Source organism: Oryzias melastigma, linkage group LG7, assembly GCF_002922805.2.
Source record: "Oryzias melastigma strain HK-1 linkage group LG7, ASM292280v2, whole genome shotgun sequence".
NCBI lineage: Eukaryota > Metazoa > Chordata > Actinopteri > Beloniformes > Adrianichthyidae > Oryzias > Oryzias melastigma.
In genome coordinates, this window is record NC_050518.1 from 3,729,949 (window position 1) to 3,749,212 (window position 19,264).

General features: G+C 34.1%; 1 protein-coding gene across 7 annotated transcripts in view; it reads right to left on the bottom strand.

Moving 5' to 3' along the window:
• The window catches only part of ubr4 (ubiquitin protein ligase E3 component n-recognin 4), a 51,084-nt gene extending 32,473 nt beyond the window's left edge, over positions 1 to 18,611 (bottom strand). For 5 of the 7 annotated variants that reach the window (XM_024292295.2, XM_024292293.2, XM_024292292.2 and 2 more), the window contains exons 1-26: positions 18,453 to 18,611; positions 15,591 to 15,688; positions 15,394 to 15,497; positions 15,023 to 15,152; positions 14,621 to 14,766; positions 14,414 to 14,513; positions 13,487 to 13,628; positions 13,234 to 13,358; positions 12,689 to 12,813; positions 12,544 to 12,603; positions 12,221 to 12,411; positions 11,906 to 12,005; positions 11,483 to 11,620; positions 10,502 to 10,619; positions 9,357 to 9,398; positions 4,649 to 4,836; positions 4,221 to 4,377; positions 4,046 to 4,131; positions 3,735 to 3,904; positions 3,240 to 3,519; positions 2,848 to 2,980; positions 2,631 to 2,710; positions 1,744 to 1,872; positions 1,360 to 1,542; positions 778 to 900; positions 457 to 686 (exon numbers count right to left, since the gene is read on the bottom strand). In XM_024292295.2, the coding sequence (XP_024148063.1) occupies positions 457 to 686; positions 778 to 900; positions 1,360 to 1,542; positions 1,744 to 1,872; positions 2,631 to 2,710; positions 2,848 to 2,980; positions 3,240 to 3,519; positions 3,735 to 3,904; positions 4,046 to 4,131; positions 4,221 to 4,377; positions 4,649 to 4,836; positions 9,357 to 9,398; positions 10,502 to 10,619; positions 11,483 to 11,620; positions 11,906 to 12,005; positions 12,221 to 12,411; positions 12,544 to 12,603; positions 12,689 to 12,813; positions 13,234 to 13,358; positions 13,487 to 13,628; positions 14,414 to 14,513; positions 14,621 to 14,766; positions 15,023 to 15,152; positions 15,394 to 15,497; positions 15,591 to 15,688; positions 18,453 to 18,577 (3,503 nt within the window). In that variant the 5' untranslated portion in view covers positions 18,578 to 18,611. The remainder of the gene's footprint in view (positions 1 to 456; positions 687 to 777; positions 901 to 1,359; positions 1,543 to 1,743; positions 1,873 to 2,630; positions 2,711 to 2,847; positions 2,981 to 3,239; positions 3,520 to 3,734; positions 3,905 to 4,045; positions 4,132 to 4,220; positions 4,378 to 4,648; positions 4,837 to 9,356; positions 9,399 to 10,501; positions 10,620 to 11,482; positions 11,621 to 11,905; positions 12,006 to 12,220; positions 12,412 to 12,543; positions 12,604 to 12,688; positions 12,814 to 13,233; positions 13,359 to 13,486; positions 13,629 to 14,413; positions 14,514 to 14,620; positions 14,767 to 15,022; positions 15,153 to 15,393; positions 15,498 to 15,590; positions 15,689 to 18,452) is intronic. The other 2 variants (XM_024292297.2, XM_024292294.2) reach the window with 1 other exon arrangement.
• Positions 18,612 to 19,264: the final 653 nt, after the last annotated feature.

A 19,264-nucleotide genomic window follows, 5' to 3' on the forward strand; every position in this document is an offset into this window, starting at 1 on the left:
GTTTGATAATAGTTTTAAAACTAATTAGGTACAAATGGACAAAAATTTGAACTTAAAATATGCTAAATATTAAAATGAAAATGACCAGCATTCCTGATCCTGAGTTCTGTCACAAATGAGACATGACAGGACAGTTTCTAATTCAACTCACGCCACAAAAACAAAACTAGCAATGAGAGTGGAATAAAACATTTTTCTGAAACAGCATAAAGATGAAAACATGGAAGAATGATTCAGTCTCTGCATTTTAAGGCATGAAAGGATCGGCTCTTTGCTTCATGTTCCAATGCTGACATTGGAAAAAAGGATATTAACAAATAAAAAAAAAACATCACAAAGTGAGGGTTAAATTAACAAAACAAACAAAAATGAGGTTTAATGAAATATAACAATGATCCACGTGCTAGTACTACAAAAGGACAAAAGCTTAAGGCAAGCAAATGTCCCCTTTCTCACCTTGTGAAAGCTGTGTAACTGTCAATGAGCTGTAACGTGGCAGGGAGCAGGTTTTTTGTGATGTCAGAGGATTTGTGAGCTTCAGCCTCAATTGCAACCTTAGACATATGTTCGTCTAAAGAAACTTGAACTTTAGAGATGACAGCATCCAGAGTATAAACTGCTTGAAGAGAGGGCAGCTGATGAAGCGGAAGAACAGCATTTGGATCGACACTTGAAAAGGTGGAAATCTGCAAAAGAATAACAGTATTTGATTATAAAAACTGGTTAAAATGTTGAATTTAGCTTCAAACAAATAATATAAACTGGTGTCTTTATTACCTGTCTGGCAATGTACTCTTCTGCAAGCTCCACGTCGTATTTAACAGTGCTGCATTTAGAAACGGTCATCTCCACCAGAGAGGCTGCCTGCTCTGCTTTCATCCCTTGCTTCACCAAGTGCTCCTGTCAAAGGTCACGTTCAGACACACCAGAGTAACAAAGACAAAAAAACATTAATTTCTGATTTTTCATGATTATCTTTAAATAAACGTTAACTGTAAAGAAACCTGGAGTGGTTTGTAATAAACCACAGTGGTATAAAAATGTTCAAAACTAACTACAATATACAGATCAGATGGTATTAAGATAAACATGTTGATAAATCTACATCGTCCAGTTTTATCTGTGATGTTGAAAAATTAAAATAGTGTACAGATTTAGAAAAAAAAAGCTGCTATGTTGAGACTACAAAGATGCATTACAAAATATGAAAAAGAATTTAAGCTCAGACATATGGCTGTTTCAACAATATAAATATCACATTAGTAATTGCACAAATAAAAATTTATTCTGCTTAAGCTTATGGCACACAGTGCCCAACGTGTTGTAGAGGTATTCTGTTGCGTTTAGGAGTCAGCCAACCTTAATCCAGTTCACGTATGTAGACACTCGCAGGCGTGAGGACCACCGGAGTGTATGCAGGATGTCACTCTCACTGGGATCGCTGCAACCATTTTTCAGCTGTTCAATGAAGGCTTTGGAGGGTGGTAAGACACCCAGGACTCTCCAAAGTACTAGAAAGTAGTACTGAAGCGAGCAAGCCTCCTGTGATAGTAATGACAAAAAAAAGCTTTATGAATAAACAGACTTAAATAAAAGTTTTTTTTAGTTATTTATCTTTTAGATTTGGTTCAATTCATGTGTAGCATTTCTTTCCCAGCAATGTGTGCATCACTACAATGTAAAAACTTTCTACAGAACCAAATTCACATGTTTTTTTTGAAAAACCTCAGGGTTTCTACTCACCATAGGAGTGATGGGTTTGTTTTCTTGTCTTCTGGCTGTGTCAAACTGAGAGCCTGCTGCCAAGAGCGAGACAAGCCATGCATACAGTTCATCATATTTAACAGCCCCATTGAACAGTTTGGGGAATACCTGCCAAGAAAAGGCAAACAAATTATGCTGAAAGTCAAGTCTGTCATAAAGACAAAAATAAATACATACGTAGATATAGACAACCACATTAAAAAAATATGCTTAATTTGCAAAATGCAATATGTGAATAAATAAATGTGGCTGCTTGCAATTAAACAAAAAATGAACAGTTAAGTGAAACTAATAGAAATAAATGTTTGTACTAACTTATTTCTAATTAGATCAGCACATTCTTTTAAATGATTCCACTTAAAATATAGGGATGGACATTGAGTTTGGTCCTTTTTGTGGACAAACTGAAGTGCTTCGAAAGTATTGATTATCAACATAATAGTTGTCGCTAAAAATCACAGTTTGAAATTCAAGCAGATTAACATCAGTGGGCCAGAAAACACAGAGAATTTAGGGAGAAAATCTGCAGAAAGAACCTCACATATATTGAATAGTTTAGTACAGCCTATACTTTATTAAAACTGAGCACTGATTTGTTGATAACATTTTGTTAATTTTTGTGTTTGTCGATTTTAGAAATAAACATTTGATAAAAGTTAATGGTTTAAAATTTCAGTTCTTAAGATTAAGTTTAAATAGTCCTCAAAAAATTCTTAAAATCAATATTAACATTTTATGTATTTCTATTAAAAATTTTGTAATAATAATTGTGCTTATAAAATACATTAAATTAAAACAGAACTAATTAATGTGAAGGGTTAAAGATGGTTGGAATTGTAATCAGATAAAATGAACATAACGCCTACCTTGTTGTCTAGTCTGCTTATATCATCCTCAGATGCTTCAGGGGACAGCACACAGTAGAACTTGGGTTGCTGATTTGATTCTTTAAGAAAATGGTAAAGATAAATTCAAAAAAACAATTATAATTGATACAATTTAAACAGTAACATCTGCATTTAGGATCACAGAAGGTTTTTGATCCACATTGCCCATCTATCTCCATCTACTGAGATAATTTACCTGATGAACAGTGTTTCGCACAGTTCTCTTCAACTTCCTTGAATCCATAGTAAAGTGGGACATTGCCGCGTTTGCCCCCATCCTGGACAGAACCTGACCCGGTGCATGGTGGGGTAAGGAGGTTGTACTGAACCTGTAATGATTAATCAAGATGGATGGTGTGACTTCTCTGTGTCATCATTTCAAATAAAAACAGCAATCATAAAGTGGAATAAAACATTTTAAATGCCTTTAAGTGTGGTAGGTTAACAACTAATATTTTAAATAACTAAAACATATAAACACTTACACACATTTATTTAATCATTTTTATAGAATTAAACTTAAAAAAAAATCTATATATACATATAAATTGTACAATGATAAGATAACTACATCATTTTTAGCTGTACCTGCTCAAATAGGTACAAGGGGGCTTTGGAATAGTGACGGATCAAATAGTCAAAAAGTAGCAACAGCCGAGCCAGGTTGAGAGGCACAGCTTTCAGTTGGGAGTCTTTGCTCTGGGCCACATCGGTAATGGCTTGGGTGACCATGGTGAGGACGGATCTGCGGCCACGTTCCGACAGATTGTGGAAAAGGAGCAAAAGCAGTTGAAGGTGCTCCACGTTAAGGTCATCGTCCCCATGAATGGAACCCTGCACAGTGTGTTGTTTCAAGGTTCCTAAAAATCTGTGAAAGAGGACAATAAGGACAAAGTTGTGAAGGCAAACTGAAACCAAACAATGTAAATCTCAGCCAAAATGGAGGGCGAGTTCATAAAAGCTCAAGTTCATCTAGACATGGTCAATTAGATGTAAACTCTAATGTCTTTCATCACAACCAATAAAAATGTGTGAAGAATTTGATGTAAACATTAATCCAGTGAAAAATATGAACTGCCGTACCTTTCCCAGATTTTCATGCACTCAGGAACATCTGGCTCTCCTTGCACATTGGCTTTGTGCTGCCATATGAGAACAAGTCTGGACAGAACCGATAATGATTGGGGGTGAATGTACAGAGGCCAGGGACCCTCTGAAAAGGGAGCAACTCCTAACTGCTGAAGGAGAGTGTTCTGAAAGAGACAAAAAAGAGAAGACATTGGTCAATAGCAGCAATTGGTTGATACCAAGTTTTAGTTTTTAACAATTTAAAAAAAAGCTTCTTTTATGCTTTTAGTTGGAGAAGATAGATCGATGGAAGGAAGTTGTTCTACCTGCAATGCTGGGGATGGAAGATCTGACGTCACTAAGGTGTGGTTGAAGTGGTACAAAGCCAGAGAAAACACTTCGTCTGAGGAGGCTGAAGAACAAGAGAATAAAATGTAACATTTACAGTTTTTGAACATGATAAAGTAAATAATTTCACCAACTTCTGATTGGAAAGCCTACCTTTGACATCTTTATCCACATCTTTGATTATGCTGGCCAGTGTAGCCATGTGTTGCTCTGTGAGAGACACACTAAGGTAGTTGCGAATGAAGTTGTTCCTGGACTTCAACATTGAGGTGGTGATGAAGTTGAGAATGCTTGACGCCAAGCTGAGGAACTACAGGAACAAATTGTTTCATATTACTAAATTAAGAATTAAAAAAAAGAAATTCTTAATCCTAAATGAGCAAACACTGCCTATAACAAACAACTTGTAGACCAAAGTAATTCAATTAAATCGATTGCAGTAATCTAAACATGATTTTTACTCATATAAGGTTTTATTTTTTTGTTTGCAGCTTATTTTTGCAAGATTTAAGCAACCAAACACTATTTAACCTCCTTAAGAAATTCTTGCAGCTTAAGATGCCATAAAAAGAAGAATTTACCAGCTCCGGATCCTTCCGACCAGCCAAAATGTTGCCATTCTCACTTTGATTCTGTTTGCTTGGGCTCTTCAGCCTCGGAGATGTTTCGAGTGGCGGTGGAGGTGGAGGTGGTGGTGGAGCCACTTTATCTTTGGTTGGAGAAATGGTCTCTTCGAACCACAGTCCTAAAATGGGTTCACTGTCATCATCTGCAAACAAAGTTAGATATTTAGACGCCTCCAAGTTAAGGTTGACACCTAGAAAATTCCTTACATTTTTTATGGATTTGTGGTGGTGTCACACAGTGAGAACATAAAAAGCTTCACACTGGTTTATTACACCAACACCACAGTGCAGATAAAAGGACAACAGCCAAGGACTACAGTAAATAGTGAACACAAAACAGTATACTTCCTAAAATTCAAATTAAATGCAGCAAAATTCCTTAAGCCTTTTATGTCAGAAACATGGCAAAACTTCCTTAATGTATGCTATTTTAACAAAGCTTAGAAAATTTAGAAAACATGTCAGTTACCCAGTTCTGTCCAAAAGCCTTTAATCTCATAACCAATTATATTAATACAAAAAAATGTTCTTAATTACTAGAAACATTGCTTTAAATTGATTATTGTTTTGCACCACTACCTTTTTAAAAGCATGTTATCCATCAACCAAATCCAATCTAGATTCCACGTCCTAACCCAAGTTCTATCTCACTTTTAAACATCTGCAAACATAAATAATAAAAACCGTCCTCTGCCATTTATTTTCTTTTAGAACATTTAGTAATAATGTTATTAAGACATCTTGCTAAGGGGGAAAAATAAATTTTGATCTGAATTGATAAAGAGGAAAAGGTCTTATCCACAAAGTACCAAAAAAAACTTCCCATTGTTTGGTTGATCAAGATCTTCTTCTAGTTGGACCATTTCAACAAAAGCAACAATTGCAATTTGGGTGATGGAGTACAAAGACTATTTTTGAGATGCTTGATGCCATGTGCTTAAAGCTTTATTTCAAAGATTATTTTAACAGTAGACTCAATGGCCATAAAAATATTAAAACTGAATATACTATAATGCTGCAATAGAACTTAAAACGCATTTTTAGAAGGTGTAGTTCCAGTGAGACATGGATAACCTCTAATACAGAAAAACAGAAAATACTAATTTATCAAAATTTTAAAAGTAGAGATAAAAAACTAAGAAAATATAATAAAAAGCGGTAAAATGTTGAGTAGGTGGATTCTGTCAGTAAAAGGCTCATTGTATAAGTGTTTATTTTCCTATTTTGTTACATCACCCAAGGGCTGTGAGCAACTTACAAACAGCAGTGGGAAGTGAGTGCAGGCAAGAACCATGCTAGACTGTGAACAAGTGATTTACACAAAACAGTCAACTCAATAATTGTTGTGTAACTAGCTACATAAATAAGTGAAAGGAACCAAACAAGCAAAGATGATTGATTCTAATCAGGTGTCAAAGGCTGCAAAGGTCTGTGTGAGAATTCCAATCTCTCTATTTCATTTACCTTCTGTAAACAAAAGCAGCCTGCTTTGACACAAACACTATAATGCTTTGTTATGTTTCAGTAATAAATCTGATAGCCATTATGAATTTCACAGCTTACCAATTAAGAAACAGTTTAAAATTTCCGAATTACATTGAGACCAGTTCAAATTTCAACATTGAAATTTCACAGTCAGGTTTGTACATATTGTTAAGTTAAATCGATTAACAAACAAACAGATTTAAGAGAACATTTGTTCTATAAAACTAATAAAAACGTAGTTTTGAGGGAAAAATACTGTACACAGCTTGGTTTCAAATATGTGGGACATTGTTACTGTGGTGACTGTTGCTGCAAACATTGATAAAACAGACATGCACAACATGTTTCTATGCATGACGCAACCTGACAACTTTAATGCAAGTTTATGTCACCATCTAAATGTACAACCCAACTTTAACAAGAACTGCGTTACCTATTTTCATTACTTCCAATACATACTTTGATTATGGTTTAAATTTTAATTTAATCAACAATTGTGTCTTCATTAAAATATTGCTTCAAAACAATTTGTTGTGAAAACAAAAGACCTGTTTGATCATCTGGACAGTTTAAAATGGGAACTCCAAGCATGCTCTGAAAGGAATAATCTGCATAAAAATATCAGCTAAAAATTAACTAGTTGGACAGATTCTGAGCACTGGTGATCCACTAACAGGTGCTTTTGCAGATTTCTCAGAAGAAAACTTGCTGGTGCTGCTATAACCACTTCTGACCTAATATTTGGCTTTGTGCCTTTCTAAGAACTGTTTCCCCTCTAGTCAGGAAGCCATCACAGAGCAGTATCTTGACACTTTGTCAAAAGTTCCTTTTAGTTATTTTTCATTTACTCAGAAAACTGCAGCACAACAACTTTGTTTTTGCTCTGCCATTATGGTGCAGGTCTCATTTTGAATGCAAATGTTAAATATCTTCTACTTTAAAATGGAATTGTCCAAAGGTTAAAAAATGTACTAACAATTGCTCAAAAATCTAAATTGTCTCAATCCTTAAACACTTAATGAAATTAAAATACTTAATAATTTTTTTTAAATATATAAAAATATTAAGACTCCAGCTGCCTTTTTTTTTATTAAACTGTGACTAAAAATAAGTTTGCTTTCTCAATTAGATCAGAGTATTTTTGGTGTCCCTTCCTTTGATTTTAGTGTGTTTCTACTTCCACCAGCTTTTTCTTTTTATTACACAAGGAAGTCACGAAGAGACAATGCAAGATTCTGCCAGTGCGTCTGGTTTTGCCAGTAAAGCTGGGTCTGAGAAACAGGGTTGGCAAAAAGGTCCCAATCATACAGTCTTGCTTTCAACCGCCATACGTTTCCTTTGTTTCCCTCCTCAATGACCCAACTTTATCCTCTATTTCAGAATGTTTTCACAGCAGCGCTTTAAGGTGTTAAACTGTAGTGAGATATTTCCAATTGTTTTTAACAAGATGCTACTTCCCTTTTTTTAAACAAAATAACACACCAAGTTAATGTTCACATTTGCATGCAACACACACCAAAAAAATTAATATAAAAAAATGTAAAAAAAATTAAAGAAATAAATTTAGGGTGACAGCAGGATGTAGCGTTGCATGTTTAAGCCCTGGAAGCGTAATTCATTTTCACTTGTTTGAAGAATCATACCAGTATTTGGATGTAGGTTTTACAATACTGTTTTCAAATGACAAAAAAAAGGAAACTGCCAGGTCTGTTATCCTTCCCTGTCATAAGATTTACCAATCACAACTGCATAAAATTGATTCCTATGTATGAAAATTTGAAAATGGTGGTGAAGTGGTGCTTCAATAGATACATTGTTTTGAATTTTAATTCTTTATGTCAACAAAAACACTGCAAAAGTTGTATCACTTTTTTAAAATATGCATCCGTTTTTTTAAATAAAACTAAATACCAGGTAGACTTCTAAAAACATATTTATAACAGTAAGAGTAAACATTAGCCGTTTCCATTGATTATGAAATTGCGCAAACTGGATTTATGATAATAAATTCACCTACTGAAAAAATGTCAATTAAAAAAAAAATTGTATTTATCAAAAAAGTTTTTATGCTTGGAGGAGGTGGTTTTTGAGCCATATCAAAATAATTTGGAAGCTTTTTTTCAAACTAAATGAGTCACATTCATGCTTAGGGCCTTGGGCACTGCATAGCTTCACACAGCTCATCAAAAGGTGAGCGTGTTGCACAGAAATGCTGGATCCACAGCTCATCTGTAAAATCACCAACAAACCCCCCCCCCCCCAAAAAAAAAATCCGTACCTACTCCCACATGTAAGGAGCTTGCTGCTCCATGGCCTAAATAAGATGCCGACGTCTCCTTTGATAGATGATGATGAGCGCTAGTGCCATAGCAGAAATGTGAATGCATCTACTGTAAATCAAAGTATTGCTCGCATCGGTCGCTGTGTTTTTGAATAACTTATTGCATGTGTTGTGTGTTTATTCACATAAGTATGATGTAACCCTTGTGCTATCCTAGGCATATTGATGTTGGGAGTGGGGTCATCTTGACCCCACAAGATAGCAGAAGGGTTAATGGAAACTGTGTAACTGCAACATATTTTCTATCAATATTTCTAGATTTTTAATAAAGTTTTGTGCATATGTGTAATGGAAAGCTACAGTTCATACAAATGCATTTCTTTTTTTTATGGGAGTACCGGTTATTTATTCCTTTATGTACTATGCAATTTCTTTAATGCTAAGTTAAATCCTATTCTGTGAGAAATAAATAGTATAAATTGTTGACTGTTTCACAGGACAATGAGGTAACTACAAATACCACAGCCTTGGTCTACTCTATTTTAGATTCCAAAAGTAAAGAAACAGTCCTGACAGAGTATTTAGGTACATTTCAAAGGTACAATTGAGCTTGAATCAAATATATTTCATAGTAAAAATATTGAACTCCAAGATACCAAACAATACTGGTATTATCCTTAAAAACAAAGAAGCCACAGATGAAGTTACCCATTTTAAGTTTATATCATTGAAAGATCGATTTTTTGTTCGGGCCGTTCATCTCTGGCTTTAATTTTTTTACTAGGTTACTAGGATTCGAAGCTCAGAGCCTAAACTGTGTGACAAACAAAACAAAAACAGATCTAAGACAGTGATGTGGACACTAAGTCTTCAACCTGAGGACAGAAAACTGCTGACCTGATACACAAGCTGCATTTGTCTTCTCCTGTCTTCTTTCTGCTGAAATAGTAAACACTGTCAACTACACTCTGTCATTGTGTAACGAAACAAAAAAGATATTTACATCACCGACTGCGTCTATAGCCGATTAACCTTCCAACTGCTGTTTTTGCCAGAGTAAATCCTTCAGGAGGATGTGTCTCTTAGAAACACTTTTGCACAAAGAACTCCTGACATGAAAATGTTGTACAAAGGAACATACCTCAGAGGTTCTGCAAGCAGCATGTAAATTACTGATGCTTAATTAGCAGGAAGCAGCAATAAAAGCCATTTAAAACACTGTAATAAAGTGAAGTGGTTCCTAAAAACTGAAAATTGAATTTATTGGAGGTATTTTTGGAAGTAACAAAAAAATGCATGATGTTATAAATGATTAAAGTATAAGGGAAAATGCCAAAAATACATCCTTATAAACTATACATTAAAAAGGTGTTTAGTTAAGCTCATCATATTTTCAAAGCAGATGAATTATTTGTTTGTGGCTCATTGAGTTTTTCTGCTTTTAATGTTTAACTGCAGATTCATTACATTTATAAAGCAGAACACAATTCATATCCAGCTGCATAGCATCACTTCTTTCACAGTTCAGGAAAGACCTCTTTTTCAAACACATGTGTTATATTGATCTCTGCTTTTAAAGCTTTTTGAATTTTACTGTCAGAGATTCTATTTTCAGAGTAAAAGTTATTTTTGTGGTGATTCGGTGAAATTATAACATACAGACAGAGCTTGTACCTTTACATTACTGTTATTTTCACAGCATGGGAAGTGCTCCAGTTTTAGTAGTTAATAATTTAATCAAATTCATGTGGTTATCACATGACCACAGACTCATTTGCTAGAACAAATAGAGAAGCTGAAATGTCATGTCAGGGAAAAAAAACCTCACAGCAAAGAAAGCCCATTTTATGATAAACATAGAAAAGACTAAAATATCACTATAGAAAACGTAATCTAAGAAAACAGGAGATGCTGCAGTTAAACTGCTGTTTACCATTTTTCTTTTACAATGTTTAAATGTGATGTGGATGTATCATTTACCATAGAGACTTTGAATAAAATAGGAAACAGATGTAAAAAAAAATAAAATAAAAAAAAAGTACCTTGGCTGCTATCCTCCTCTGTACTACTAAAATCGTCCTCATAGTAGGTGTTGGAATCTGTCGAAGCACTGGCGTCACTGCTCACCGAGCCCTTCCTTTGACGCTGGAGAACACATGCCTGACAAGCAAAAGCAGAAGACCAGAACTCAGGTTTTGTGTGTGAAACAATCACTCCCTTTTTACTTTTGTCTTGAATCCAATCTGTTTTTTACGAGTACTAGGAACACCATTAAAGAAGAAAAATACAAAAATACAACTATATAAAAAAGAGCTAAAATTATAAGAGAACTGTCGTAAAAATTCTGAAAAGAAAAATCAACATTTTACAAGTATAAATAAATAAAATTATGAGTAAAAAAGACAAAATTTTACAAGAATAACATTGTAAAGTTATGACTTTGAAAGACAATTTTACAAGGAAAAAAAAAGCATGTTTTTGGGAAAATTTCTGGAAAAAAAATTTGCATTTTACAAAAAAAAAACAAAAAATCAGATTCAGCAAGATTCTTGAGCAGTGCAATGTCCCACAACATAAACTAAACAGGCTAAATTTATAGTCTTCGTTGAAGCATTTTAAAAGTGAAATGTAACAGCTCATTTTTGAAAAAGCAGGACTTTTTTCCTGGTAAATTTACAAGTTTTGAATAACATTTGTATGACTTTTTTCTCATAATGGTATGACTAATTTCTTGTAAAATTTTGACTTTTTTCATAATTTTATATATTTGTCATAAATGTATATGGCTTTATTCTCATAAAATGTTGACTTTTTTCCTCATATTTTTTCAATTATTCTCATAAATGCATTTATTTATATTTTATGGTTTCCTGACACTCCCTGATCTAGTAGTAATCACATGTAACAGAAAGTGTCCGTTTCCGTTAGGTTTTTGTCCATTTTACATTTTAACATATCCATCAGCTGATCAAGAATCTGTCATTCCTTTCTGTCATATCACTTAACAGTAAAAACATTTGCACCTTTTTGTAAGAAGTGGAGAGAAGAGTGAAAAGTAAATTGGTCAGGGGCACGGAGTCGATTAATCTCTGGACCCTCTGGATGGAAGTGCTCTGCGCCATGATGTTGAGCTCAGCTGGGGGTCCATCACTAGCCCAACCCTGCAAATGAAGATTGAGAGGCGAATGACAAAAGATTGCCTTCAGAACATCACATCTTTACAGATGTGTGTACAACTCTTTCTTTATGTTTATTTTTTTTTTTCCAAGGTGGAAACAAAACAAACGGGAGGCAATAATAATAATAGTTATAATGTTATGTGTCTTTGTCAGCAACACTGATGCTAAGCTACAAGAGGCACGAGTTAGCAATAATAAATTAGTTGAGGTAAATAGATTAAAAACAAGGAAAACTGAAAAAAAGCACTGGATAGTTGCATTTCTTACCCGATGCAATGCCTCCACCTGCAGATCCTGGAAAAGTGAAGTCAAAAGTTTGATGGCATGGTTGGCCAGAATAACAGATAAAACTCCAAATCCTTGATGCCTGAAGAAAAATGCAAATAAAATTCAGTTAATGTACATATCACTTCAATTTATTACTTTTACTTATTAATGTATTTGTCCAAAATAGCAAATAATGTTTTTTAAATAAGTAAATTAGTACAATTTAAGAAAAAGTCCCCCTTGTGACCCACCAAAAACCAATTCAACAGGACTTTTAGGTTTTCTGTCATATGATGTGACATCATAAAGACATACCCTTTGCCAGGACCAAGCTTGGGCGATCCTGCACCATCCTTTGTGCGAGCAGCAATATCTCTAACTCGAAGGGCGGCCAGTGGATCTTTCTCTTTGCCTTTATCTGCCAGGGCGGTTGGGCTCAGGTTAAGAATCAGGTACAAGCTGTTCAATAAGCACCAGGCTCCAAGCAGCTGGAAGTTTTGGTAATGCTGAGGGCACCAACAGAAAGCAAAAATAATGAGGTATTTTTTTTCTTACATTGATCTTTGAAATAATCTACTAGTGAAGTAAAATGGATCAAAACATCTTAAATACACTTAATGCAATGTTTTGAAACTCACCTCTCCCCCAGCTCTTCGAGAGTTACTGATTGCTTGTCCGATCATTTCATAAATCTCCAGCTGTTAGGAATGTTGATGTTTTTTTATTTGACAAATAAAGTTAATAGCTTAGATTTTTTTAATGAATCAAACTCATTATACTCACACATTTCTGAACAATTGTTGCAGCATCGTTTTCATAGTCCTCTTCTTTTGTGCCTGTGGAGGCAGAGCGAAGCTGCAAGCCGCTGCCAACCTGCAGAATGGCCATGCAAGTGGCCACACTCACACCTAAAAAGGAAAAAGGAACTGAATGCAGCACTCAGACCATTTTTTTATTGGTTCTGTCTGTTTCAAAACTTTAAATAAAACAATTTGTATTTGACAATGAAAAGAAATCCTTCAAAAAAGTATTTGCTGTTACTCTCCTTAACTCCTTGTCTTAAATTGTATGGAGGTGATACAGTTTGGGATTTTTATGTATTTATTCCAATAAATCTTTTTAATTTATTAATGTTATTGATTTAATTTTACTATGTTCTGCTGTGATGAAAGATGTATTTCTGTTCACTACAGACATTCAAGTTTGTCTACAAAAATATACAATAGATTTGTTTCCCTTTCTTTGAATTATTTGTTGTTTAATAGTTGCATTCACAGCATCCAGAATTATTTATGTCAACATTAATTTACTTGTGAGAGAACACATACCTGCATAGAGACAGCTCAAAGCCAGCACAGTCATGTCCAATAGTCTCCCTGGTGTCAGAGGTTCCAGTACAGGCAGAGAAAGTGTGTCCAGAGCCATGGTGACATCTATCACCAAAGAGTGAAACCTAGGAAAACGTTTAAAATATGCATTAAAAGTCCAGAAGTGACACAGAAGTTATTTTACTTGATTCAGTCTCAAAAAGAACACACCAACAATGTTAATCATCAAATATAAAACAAAACATGTAGATACCCATTGCGGACAGCAGTGGCATCAGCCACTGTGGCGGGCATGATAAAGAAAGAGTTGGCTGACACAGCATCTTGAAACCGGTTGATGTAACGTAGGAAGTAGGGCAGGTTGAGGCACACTCGTAGTAACTTCTCAGACCCACCTAGGAACACGTTTTTAAAAAAACATTAAAAAATTAGCAAAAATTCAAAACAGAAATCACACATAAAGTACCACTCCAACTATATTTATATCCGTTTAAAAATAGTTCCTGGTGGTTATGATTATAGAGCTTTTAATCAAAAATCAAACAGCCTGGGATGTTTTTTAAGACATATTTTATGCAGTACAGCAGAGGTTCATGAAAAACGTTCCTCCAAATTGTGGGCAGGACTGTAACCCTACGCTGATATCCCAGCATGCCTTTATTTACATATAACGTTAGCCTACAGCTTGTCACAACCACAAGCTAACATTAGTATAGCAACAAAAACAGCAGGGGATATTCAAAGTGTCCAGTCATACAGTTTTTAGCCAGATGGTAGCTCAGATGAAGAAAATTAAGATATTAATGGATCTATTTTTCTGCATGTGGATGCATCACAATTGTAGTGGAGAAAGGAGACTTTGGTCCACTCATGACAGCTGCTGCATCACAAACCCCGAGCTTTTTCAAACCCTGGATTTTTGCATGCTCCTCATCATCATAATTTGAAAAGAGAAATATTTAGAAAGGCATTTTTAATCTTAAAATATTTTACACATGTAATCATGAGAAAAATGTTTCAATAACATGTTTAAAAACACTAAAAACATTATTTTTTTTAAATTGATCTTTAGAGAATAAAAAATATTTTCATAAAGTTTTGCAAAATTTAAGACTTCTGAAGGTTTACTGGAAAAAGCTAAAAGATTCAAATCAAATGTGACAGAGGAATCGTTACTCACCGAGTTCCTGAAGGCTTGACACATTCTGAGAGACAAAGGCATTCTTCATTTTGGCCTGAACAGCTTGATCTGTGGTTTGGTCATCACCATCACTCTCAGCCTAAAAATGGACAAAACATCATTATTCTAAAGTTTAAAAACCTCAGACAGTATTTTATTTAACATGATTTGATCTTAGCTATAATCCAATCAGGATGTCACACTCACCTGCATGTGTGCTGATGAAGGGGATCCTAAGATGGAGGTGAGGTCAGGGTTGAAAACTGAAGTCAGTTGGTTGAAGAAGTTCATTTGAACTTCTTTTTGTCGAAGCTCTGGGTTCACAGCACTGGGTAGGTCTTTCTGATCTTCCACTGTGAAGAAAAAAAAAACAGTTAAGTGCATAGTAATGGTGCAGAGAAGTTTTTTGTTTAGCAAAACTATTTTTTAGTCTCTGGCAACCCTGTGTTTCAGTATAGTCACACAGAATTAAAAACATTGTGGCCAATAAAGGGAATAAATAATTTAGGTATCTTTTACTCTATTTTAGCAACTTATTCACTTTTTACCAACAGATTTGTTTTATTTTTATTACTGAAGAACTGTTTGGAACATTTTTGAGATGCATACCATCTGAAAGAGTCTTGATAGTTTGAGGCAACTTGGCAGACTTCATCATAGCAGTGAAGGTAATGATCTCTGTCCGATCTAGTCTGCTGCAGCCAGTGCAAAGGCCTTTTATTAGAAGAATCAGGTGTTTCTGCCAAAAACAACAAAATGCACAGAAAAGACCAAAAAGAGACATGCATAATGTTATTACATGAACATAAACACAAAACAAGCTTAAAAAAGTAGGTTAGCCACCAATTTACTGTAAAAGTTTTTGTCAACATGAAAGAACAAAACTGAATAACAGGTGACTGATGGGAATGTCTTAAAATTAATGCAAAATATTCGAGGTATTGTAAAGTTTCAGTAACGTTTTGCGTGGTTCCTCTCACCTGTGATACTGCACATGCCTCGTCTGGATTCTCAAGGCGAAGCAACGAGAATTCAATCAATACTTTGCATGCTGAGGCAACCGACAGCAACTGATTCCTTGGTACTAAACAGTAAAAAAAAAAAAAAAAAAGTTTTTTTTGTGATCTTTGGGGGAAAAAGTACCTATATTTATCAGTAAGCAACTAATGACACATACTTTGTCCACAAACTGTGGTGATGTAATGTGCAGAAAGAGCCACAAACGAGGAGTAGAAAGGCTCATATTGTTTGTCATGGTGAAGAATGTCTGATTCACTGCAAAAGAAAAAAGGAAATATAAGTTTAAGGAAACAAATGTAAATTGCATCTTAAAAAAGAAAACACAGAAATATAGAGAAGATTTGGCCAAAAAGTAAAATTCATTCAGCATCTGCAATCCTATCACTGATAGAAGAGCCGTTTACAGATGGTATAAAATAGAACAGAATAGAAAAAATGAAAATATAATATCTTTATTTCTATAGCACGTTTCCCAGAAAAAAAAATAAAGTTTTACAAAAAGACTGTATAAAATCAAACCAAAACACATTTAATAATAATAATAATAAAAAAAGGTAAAACAAACTAACATACAGTGAAGAACATCAAACAATTAAAATCAACTACAAGCTCTCCTGAATAAAAATACGTTGACCTGGGAAGTAAAAACTCAACGGAGTTGAACTGACTCAACGACAATAGGAAGGAGTTCCAAAGACGAGGAGCAACGGCTCAAAACTATGTTTGACAAATTAGATTATGAAAAACTCTTTTGCCAAAACTAGCGACTTCAAATCAACAAATTGTATTTAGAAAATGACAAACAGTTCTTTTAAAACAAATAGCTTTCTATTTTCCTGAAAAGTAGAAACAGATTTTAAAAAAGATTCATGGATGTGATTAATTAATACCACGTTTTCTAAATGAAGATTGACATGACAATTTATTATCAAATCTCACTCAAATTTTTGCTTTTGCTTTCAAGAGAATTATCTTTGTTTCTCTTAAGCTAACACTTTTGGACAACTGAACCCCACTATAAAAGTTTAAACTAAAACCAGAGGACCCATCACTGTTGATTCAGAATTCCTTCGCACGCAGTAACATTTTTACGTCTCTGTGACCTCCTTTAAATTGCATTTCTATAAAATATAGCCTTACTTTGAAAATAAAAAGCTGCCTAAGCATTTAAAAATAACCAAAAGGGGTTTTTCACAGTTGAAGAGACTTCAGACTTTGATCCTTCTGGTCAGAAGAACAACTACAGCTTATAGATTTACACCTAAATAGCACTGAGAGACATCTGCTTCTTCATCACACTTTCTGTCACATATTAGGATTTTAACATGCAATTTAACACTACCCAACAGCTTAAAACTAGTTTACAGAACAGTTAAGAAAAACTTTTTTCTGCAACAGATACCACATTTAAAAAGCCAAAATTAGCATTTTGAAAGTTACTTTGAGTTAGTTAAACAAACATGAAATGTAAGAATCCTACTTGTAGTTAGACTTCTTTTTAGGATCTAAAAAACTAAAATTTTTTCCCCAACACAAATTGTAAGGTTGCCCTAAAACTAAGCTTTAACTAATCAATAAAATGCAAATATAGTTCTATCCACTGCAATGACAATAGCAACATTAAAATAAAAAAGAAAAAAAGAACATTACAACAATGTAGGGAGGTTCAGGCAGCAGCATCACAATTTAACCTTCAAACTAACAAGAAGTTCAGCTTGTTTCGCTTTAACAGCCTAAGTTAAAGAACTTAGCAAAAAAGAATACAAAGTTAAAGTATTAACACTACAAACATTTTTATTGGGATCACATAATCAAACACTAGCGTTTTTCCAACCAAAATAACAAATGTGAACACTAGAAATATCATGTGGCACTGCTGAAATTAAAGCAAAAAATTAAAAGTGAGTGTTACACCTATTGTAATGTTTTTAGTATTGTACAAAAATAATAGTCTTATCTTTTAAAGTCCAACTCAATTTAGTTGCATTTGACTTTATACACTGCATAATCACCCACGGCTTTCTATAAACTGACGTGATTACTTTTACTAACTCAATAGAAAGACAAATTTGTTTTAAGATAAGTGTGTTGTTACTGTAACAGAAAATAAATTAAAAGGTAAATGTTATAAACCATTTTATCTAGAGAAACTCTAGCTATTTGTTGGCAGCGTTTCGAAGGAAAATGAAACTTAAACATAATAGGAAGCTCTCAGACTCCACTGGGTGTTAGCCCAGACGATTGGAGTATCAAGTAACCACTTGAATTCAGTTTTAGTAGTACAGACCGGGGAGCAAATAAACTACAACAGAGCTCAAGTATTTGTTTCTAATTTCTTAAATTTGTCACTACGAAAACATTGGTCACTGGCAAAAAAATAAAATAAAATAAGCAAAAAGAAGTTAGGTCCACGCCTACTTTTAACCCAAACATAACCATGCAACGATCTGGGTTCCAACTTTTAACCTTTAGATAACGCTTGATTTCACGCATGACAGTCACATTTCAAACTCAGTTTGGCAACTTCGATGCACAAGAAGAATGTATTTGAGCTTTAACGAGTCAAACGACAATCAAAATTCCCCTGATTGGGCCATTTTGACGCTACGTATACGTGCGGGCCCATGGTTAGCTAATACTTGAGTTAGCTAGCTAATGATGAAGCAATTTTTAAAAACCATCTTAATGCCACACAATAGGACGTTTATAAAGCTGCTGGGTGACTTCCAAAAATTAGTCAGATTGCGAAAAGGCTGGGGGACTTGTTTTAGACGTATTTAATGAATAGTTATTAAAACCCAAGAGCACATTAAAAAGTTAGCATACTGGCTACAGTCTGAAACGAACTCGATCAGAGCAAGTTTCAGCGGCTATTAGCTGCTAATGTTAGCTCAATGTTGTTTCCCATAGAATCTCACTGTCAGTTAAGCTAAGTTAGCAAGACAGCTAGGTCTGGACAGTGTTGGGATAAGTTAGAGGCAAACGGAAGCGTTTTATTTTCTGACATGTAAACAGGTACCTGTTAATTATAGAGCCAATAAGCTGAGGTAGCTCCTTCGTTTCAAAAGCGGTATACGATGCTGATAACAGCGGTCGTACTGCCGCTGTCCATTCGTGTTCCCCATCGCCTCCGCTTGACGCCATCTTGAAATAGCATAGAAAAGGTAGCTGTGGCGGAAAGAGCTGTGAAAGTAAATTACAGGGGGCGCTCACAATTTTGCACAACGATCTGAATGAACCTCCTGAAAAATATTAATTTTAATTCACGAAGAATATCATTTAAATTATAGTAAAACAGTAATTTTGTGTCATTATTTCAGAAGCAAATTGTAGAACATTCATGAGATGCAACCATTTATTCTTCTGAATTTGTCAAAACTGGTCATGAATTTAGCAGGTTTGATACTGGCCATATTATGAAGAACAGTTTTTTAAGTCACATTTTCTTAGTTGCTCCACTGAATACGCAAAATAGACATTAAATCATTTTTTGTTTAGTTGTTATTTATTTGTTATGATTTCATGTTTTTATCTCAAATTTCCTAAAGAAAACAATAAAATTATTATTGAGTTATTATGTAGAATTTCATTCTTTATATCAAATAAAAAAAATATCTGTGGTACACTACCCAGTTGCTATCTTTCGTAATAATAATAATAATAATAATAATAATAATAATAATAATAATAATAATAATAACAATAATAATAATAATAATAATAATAATAATAATAATAATAATTAATACCAATTAATATTAATAATTAATAATACTAATTAATAATAACAATTAATAATACTCGTTGCCTTTAGGTGGCAGTCATCCGTTT